Source organism: Belonocnema kinseyi, chromosome 5 (assembly GCF_010883055.1).
Source record: "Belonocnema kinseyi isolate 2016_QV_RU_SX_M_011 chromosome 5, B_treatae_v1, whole genome shotgun sequence".
Taxonomy (NCBI): domain Eukaryota; kingdom Metazoa; phylum Arthropoda; class Insecta; order Hymenoptera; family Cynipidae; genus Belonocnema; species Belonocnema kinseyi.
This window is the reverse complement of record NC_046661.1, coordinates 65,871,030-65,878,033: the sequence shown is the minus strand read 5'-3', so window position 1 is coordinate 65,878,033 and position 7,004 is coordinate 65,871,030. Positions and strand designations below refer to the sequence as shown.

At 35.5% G+C, this 7,004-nt stretch overlaps 1 protein-coding gene across 9 annotated transcripts in view; it reads right to left on the bottom strand.

The window, feature by feature from the left end:
• LOC117172966 (ribosome-releasing factor 2, mitochondrial) overlaps positions 1-7,004 on the bottom strand; it is a 93,040-nt gene that overhangs the window by 28,815 nt on the left and 57,221 nt on the right. For 4 of the 9 annotated variants that reach the window (XR_004467082.1, XR_004467083.1, XR_004467084.1 and 1 more), the window contains exons 5-6: positions 4,686-4,832; positions 4,559-4,592 (exon numbers count right to left, since the gene is read on the bottom strand). The exons of 1 other annotated variant lie outside the window; for it this stretch is intronic. Coding sequence is in view for 4 of the 8 variants with exons in the window: in XM_033361294.1 (XP_033217185.1) it covers positions 4,559-4,592; positions 4,686-4,832 (181 nt within the window). In the remaining 4 variants the exon portion in view is untranslated. The remainder of the gene's footprint in view (positions 1-4,558; positions 4,593-4,685; positions 4,833-7,004) is intronic. 4 more of the 9 variants (XR_004467081.1, XM_033361292.1, XM_033361291.1 and 1 more) reach the window with 1 other exon arrangement.

The window sequence follows — 7,004 nt, the reverse complement described above, 5'->3', positions numbered from 1 at the left end:
AAATCAAATATCATAATCCTTAATATGTAATACAAATTGTGTCAATGTCAAAAATGTATACATAGGCAGCTGCCATTTTATCCCTGTGCCCCATTAGCGCCATACACGGGAACGGTAAACATGCCCATACGACAAAAATTTGCTTATTTTTGGTTACACTACTTTGGGCTCCTTATGTCTATTTTCCATGAGTTTATAGACGGGTCGTATCGGCCCTGTGCCACTACGCGGAGTAAAAAAGAACTTGAAGGGAAAATGCACATTTTGGTTTGGAACGGTATTTTCTAAGTAATTTTTTTCGTGGAATTCGAATCTGACCTTGTATTATCTCTAATGCGTTAAGGTTCTAAGATATTGGGAAAGTCATTTTTTCATTTTAATATAAAATAAAATGATACAGAGTTCGATATTCCTAACATGAAACTCATTGCGTTTTAATCCCCAATTCCAAATATAAAAAAATTGAAGAAAAGAGTACAAAAATAAAGCCTCCTTGGTGCACACGATACTTTAAATTAGGTTGATGAGACCCTAATCGCACCTGGGCGACTGTGAATGAGCATGTGTCTGTATTGTTATGAGCCCATAATGCTCTTAGGATAATTATGAAACTATTATTGAGGGTGTGGTTTGAAAGCAGCTCTAAACTGTTCCTCGGCCTTTTAAGTTTGCCTCCTTCTGTAATATACCTTCTTTCTAATTTTTTTAAAGACTGTATGAGTGATTATTTTAAGAAATTTTATTGAGTTGAGTCTATGAAACAGTACAGCTGCTTCATAGAGAAGAATATGTTAGAAAATTATATGAAAACTGTCGAAATAAGAATTAGCCTGGATCATATCGAAATGTTCTGCAACGACAACGAATATATGTATGTGTGACTCCATAAGTTGATAAAGACTTGTGTTGACAATCGGGAAGTTCCAAGCGATAGGGAAAAATCAATCTGTTGCTCCACTTTACGAGGGAAAGGGTGATAAATATGACTCACCTTACTAAGTATTCCAGGAAAAATGTTTCGTAAAATACTTATTAGTAAGGTCAATGTTGTTTCATGCCAAGAAGATTATGTACGAATTAGATATATGGTATAGTTAGAGACAGATTGTTGAAAAAAATTTTAGTAGGCAAAAAAATTGTGTTTTGGCATAAAAAAAAACCTTTGAGAACGTCGATAGAATTTTATGGCCTACGTACAATGAAGTCAGGAACGGGAACGAGGAAAGGTTTACGTTTTCGATTTTATTGTGCTTTAAGGTAATCGTGAGTTATGTTAGATGCACAATGAATTCGTGAACATAAAACTTCCCGTTTCCGTTTCACGTTCGCGGCTTCATTATGCTCAGACCGACACTTTAGGATGTTCTGAACGAGTACAAAGTCAATGGAGATCGGACAGGTGATACCCGACTATACTGTGGTACTATAATGTTCATTAGCGAGAAAAACTGGAAAAAAGTAGCGTCGTACATTTAGGCCCTGCTGCGCAAAAAGAAGAGTCAAGAACCCTCTAACGCGGACGTCGCGGGAGAAGACCGTAAGCATAAAATTGAATGGAATTTTAATAGACGCAGAACACAGGATGACGCCGAAGCACGGCTTCAAGGAGAATTGCGACTCGGGAAGAGTCCAGATTTCAAGCTTTTCCGAGCGCGGACATCATTTGGATATATTTTAGCTAATGTCGAGCGGCAGGTTGGACGACGGGTAAATGTCCAAGTGTTAAAGGACATAATTTATGCTGTAGCAGCGAAGGTGACCCGTGTATAGACCTACACTGTAAAAAAATCTGGTAGTTTTACCACTTTCCGAATAGGTCTAATTATTACCTTCTCTCAAAGTAACGTTTTCACTGACAATAATGAATATCCACTCTCAGTATGGAATTTAACTCTGAGGTTATGCAAGTTTCTAGATAGATTCTGTAAAATTACAAAAGCATTATGAATTTCAGGTGATGGTATTCTAACCAAAAATATTCGTGTTTTTATACAACATGGTAACTTTAGCATCAACCTGAAAAATGTGAATAACGGTAATTTCACTAGAAATTGTAATTTTCCTGTTCAAATAAGGAATACAGCAGAAAGCAGTTTTTAATTTTAAAAATTCTTGTTTAATATTTCTTATCAATTTTTTGCAAATAAATTTTTCCATCATTTATACCGTTCTGAAACACGCTCTTTTACACATAATTTTAATTTGACCAGTTTTTCATTATTTTCCGCAACTTTCAAACTTTAACATTACTTGTACTTATACTACGTTCAGAGCTGTGCAAGTACGCCGCGTTATCAATCATCAAATTTAAAGACGTTAGATTACGTTAAAAAAGTTCATTTTTAACAGTATCTGTACTTTTATCAGCGCCAACAAATTCAACTCTGAAAGTATGTCCATTTATTGCCTACTCTGAAAGTCACAGATTTACAAGCAAAAACTGTACTTCTACAAGGCCTTGCTATATTGACAGTCTAAAAGCGGTAAAGTTACAAGACTGGTTGGAACTTCTAGTATACAAGTGGCATTTACCCTACACTCCCGGAACACCAATGACCCAGAAAGTTTGATTCTATATAAAGATGGTTCAAGTTTGTTAATTTCGTATCATATATAGTCAAATGAAGTTGACAGAATATCTACTAAACGAATGTTTGAGATGGGTCATGATATTTTTATCCTGGAAAAAGTCATTAGGAAAAAAAGACTCCCAAAATTATTTTTTCGGGTTTTTACGATATTTCTGTCATATTGCGTGCAATTACAAAAACTCGGTGTGTTTCCTGATCTGAAAACTTCACTCACTCTATTACTATTATGAGGTTTAGAAAAAGCATATTTATTTTAGAGTATGAAAGTGGACTTGACGAAAATGTAAAAAAAAATATATTTTTAGCTGATATTTCTCTCAGACTTGGGTGATGGGATATTTTCATTAACCCTCGGATCTACTCTTGGCTAACCAGTGATCCCCCCAAAAAGCCCTTCAGCGGAAGTTACTCATAAAGATTACTTGGGTCACCCGAATTGACGTTTTTACAACTAGACTGCGTCGATACAATAAGAGTAATCCAAGAAGGTAGCAAAATCGAAACATTTAGGTAGATGAAAGAAGGTTCTACGGTGAACTGTACGTACGTAAAGCAAAAGAAACATCAAAAGACACCGAAGTCTCAATTCTAAGGCATGATTAACTACACTGCAGACCCAAAAGAAAAGTTCCCGTTATAGAGGACAAGGTGGTTCAAGGGGGGAGAGTGTGGCGCCGCCAGACAAATCTGGAATTCCACGCCATTTACTTTATTTTAATCGAAATATTAGCGTGTTCTCCGTAGATAGATTTTCGTCTATATTGTCTTAATTTTCGTTTTTGACTGATTATATGATCCTTAAATATAAATTACTCTATTTTTTCGTCTATTTTCATCTACTACCTAATCTGGAGGCCACGGCCCACTCCATCAGCTTGCGGGTTCGATTCCCGCCTCGCACTCTGGAAGAGCCTCGGTAGCTCATGCTCATGTCCCGAAGAGTCACCAAGTAAGTGTGTGAGTGTGTGTAAAGGAATAGGGAAGAAGGTGCAAGAAAAATGTAAACCCTTAGGGTACACATAGAAGCTTTCATTCCATTCCATGGACCAATAATAATTCAATCATTAATTTATAATAATTTCCTTTACGAAATTTACTAATTTATCATTCGAGTGGTGCCCTTTTATCACCACACTGAAACTTCTCTCCATCTTAACACACATGTGATTTCATGTTTCCGTGTGCTAATAGAGTAGGTCAACGATATAATTTTTATTTAAAAATAATAATCAAGTCAGATTGCACTCAAGATTTGCTACATTCGCTACTTTTTGTACTTACACTCCTTCTTAGGATGATTTAAAGATTATTTTTAAAAAGATTTTTGAGATTAATTAAAATGTCTTCAATTTTCAGCCCTGCCTAGAATTACGGAGTTTTTCTCGAGATTTAAAATTGATGTATCATATCTATAAAATAATATCGCTAGAGATGTAGGCTTGCACGATTTAAAAAATAGATCATTTAAATTGCAAGCAGTCAAAAGCATAATTAAACAAAAACAGTCTTAGAAGAGGTCGGCAAGCAACCTCAAATAAGAGTATTCTTAAGCGTAAGCTAAAATATGTTTAGCCAATGATATACAAAAATAAGAATATAACACACTTAAAATATGGAAAACCCTACTATTTTCAAAAACCGAGGAATATAAGATGGTTCCAGCATTGTGGTTTTACCTCCTCTCAACTTTCTCAATTCCTTTTTCTTTCAACTTGAATGATTGTTCGGATGAAGTTTGTCATTTCAATACGAAACAGATTTTTCCCAGGGGTCCTAGCATATTTTTACGCTTGTTAGTCGTCGACTAGACTACGGATCAAATACAAAGCCTCAAGGTCGTAGCTACAATAGTTTTTTTAGAGGTGTAACGATAGACGAACGGACACTAAAACCGATGGACGGATCCAGGGGATATTATTTGGAGATTCGATTGAGTGAGGGGCGGGGCTAATTGAGGTTATACATACCTTTCCAGTTAAACCACCATTTTAAACTGCGCCCCTGCCAAATCAGATTAGAAGAAAATAAGCAATTTTTGAATTTGCTCAAAATTTAAAAAAAACATAGGATAAGAATTCATAGTGTAATAAATACCTTATTTTTTCTACGAACATCAACGTTTTTTATTGCAGCCCTTCGACGAGATATATCTGCCAAGACAGCTGGAGCCGATTCATCTGTAGCAACGATTTCCACTTTCATTATTGGTTCTAATAAACTGGAGCCACCACTGGTAAACAGCTGCACAAATAATCAACCAAAAATGTTACTACATAACGACGGCTGAGAAACAGCTTGTTCTACGTTCACGTTTTGACGAAATCGAGTTAATTGCAATTTTATATTTGTCAGAAGTCCCTCTTTTTATAGTTGAAATTTTTATTTTTTAAGTAATATAGTTTTATTTCTGATTGTATTATATTTTATTAAATTAAGCCTACAGAGTAAAAAACATCTATTTGATGTTGCATATCTAGTGGATGTAAATAAAAGGACCCTCGTGTAACGAAGTAAGTTTACGAAAATTTGTAAGAATCCACCTAACGATGAATTTTGCAATTGACGAGGTTGTGATATTCCAATTCGGCCTCTAATTTTAACGAAAAAGTAAAATTCATTCGGTGAAAAAACAAAATAAAATAAAATTGATTGAAACGACAGGATTCGAAGACTCAAAAGCTCAAACTTCGTATAATTTCATGGAGATTCAAGAAAGACAAGTCGGACACGTTAACACCTACCTAAAGTACGTAAGATACTATGTCTATTTTTTTAAGTTCATATATTCCGTAACAAAAACATGAAATATACATTTTTAATAGCCGAATTTTTTTCGTTCCAATAGCAGAAAATGTAAATGGTCAAATAGGAATAGCTCGACTTTGATCTATTTTTATGTGAAAGCTGTCAACAAAATTGAACATAGTTTCCTCCTTCTCCTTAACCGTTCATAATTGATCTAATTTTAGTATTACTATGCCTTACTCATCCGCCACGCATTCTACTGCGTAATCTCGAGAAAGAGAACCGATCTCGCTGATGAGTGCTCATCGTCTCACATCTCTTATGTACAATACTCTCCTTATAACCACTCCTCCTCTAGTGCCCTCGGTTTTTTCTTCTTCCATCTACCTAGCTGCTTCCACCATCCCACCACCTCTATCTTCTTATACTCATGGATAAGGCTACAGATTGACATTTCTTCCTCCCCCACTTCCACGTATTCTCTGTTAAGGAGCAAATCTCTTTGCACGCAACCAAATGGTTAAATGATCCTATTCCATGATTTACATTGCAGTGGACTGTATTTTAATCAAATTTGCCTCTCATAGCCGTAATGGTTTATTCCAAATAAAATACTAACACTAATAAGCAACTGTTAATTTTATTGTACCTTATTGAATGCAATCACTGAATTTTTAAACAATTATTTAACAATCGTCCAAACACGTGTTTTGTAGCCAAAATAAGTACACCACGTACAATGTGCCTAATGGCTACGGATTCTTTATAATTGCGCGAAGTAACAAAAGAGAGTATTCGTAGGAATGCTACGTAAGAAGACGACGGAAGTCGGTACCTTAAAACAGGAGGTAGCGTTGTTACCTATCAATCAACTAATCATTCAAATGAGCTCTATGATCATGAACAATTTAGAATAGGAATGTTCACATTTTAGCACTTATGCTAGGCGCATACACGTGTTCCACCATTTCACCCATTCTGCATATTTAATTTTAAAAACATTACAAATTGATTAATTTTTGATCATAATAACATAAACGCTTATACGTTAAAATCTAATTGGTGTATGTTATGACTGGCAGTGGCCAAATGTCAGTCATCACGCGATTATATTTGCTTTTAGCTGTATTTACAGCAACGTTACCATTTTAACCAGGGAACACCCTTCAATAAATCTGAGTTGTCACTTTCTAGGTGGTAAATCTTTATTTTTTATCGAGACTACTGTACCAAGTTTTAAGTTAGTTAGTCGATCGGTCTCATGAGGCACAGATCCTACAGAACAGGAGTGTAATCAAGTTTCAATTTGACATGTAAGCGTAGTGAGCTCTTCAAAGGTTAAAATGTGATTCTTGAAAACGCGTCTGAGATGGTGCTTGATACTTTTTACATCGGCTTCCCATAAGCTACTAAAACGAGGTGAAGTGGGAGGTATGAACTTCCATCTCAAACCCTCAACAACAAACTCGGCATGTAGTTGATGATCAGTTATTACTTCTCTAAATGCTTTTTACAGTTCCCCACTAGCACCAACGAAATTTTGTGCGTTGGCACTATAGATAACTTTAGGATAACCTTGACGACTACCAAATCGTCTAATTGCTGCTATTAACCCTTCATTTGTATAATCAGATACAACCTCTATATGGATAGCTCTAGTAGCCAGAT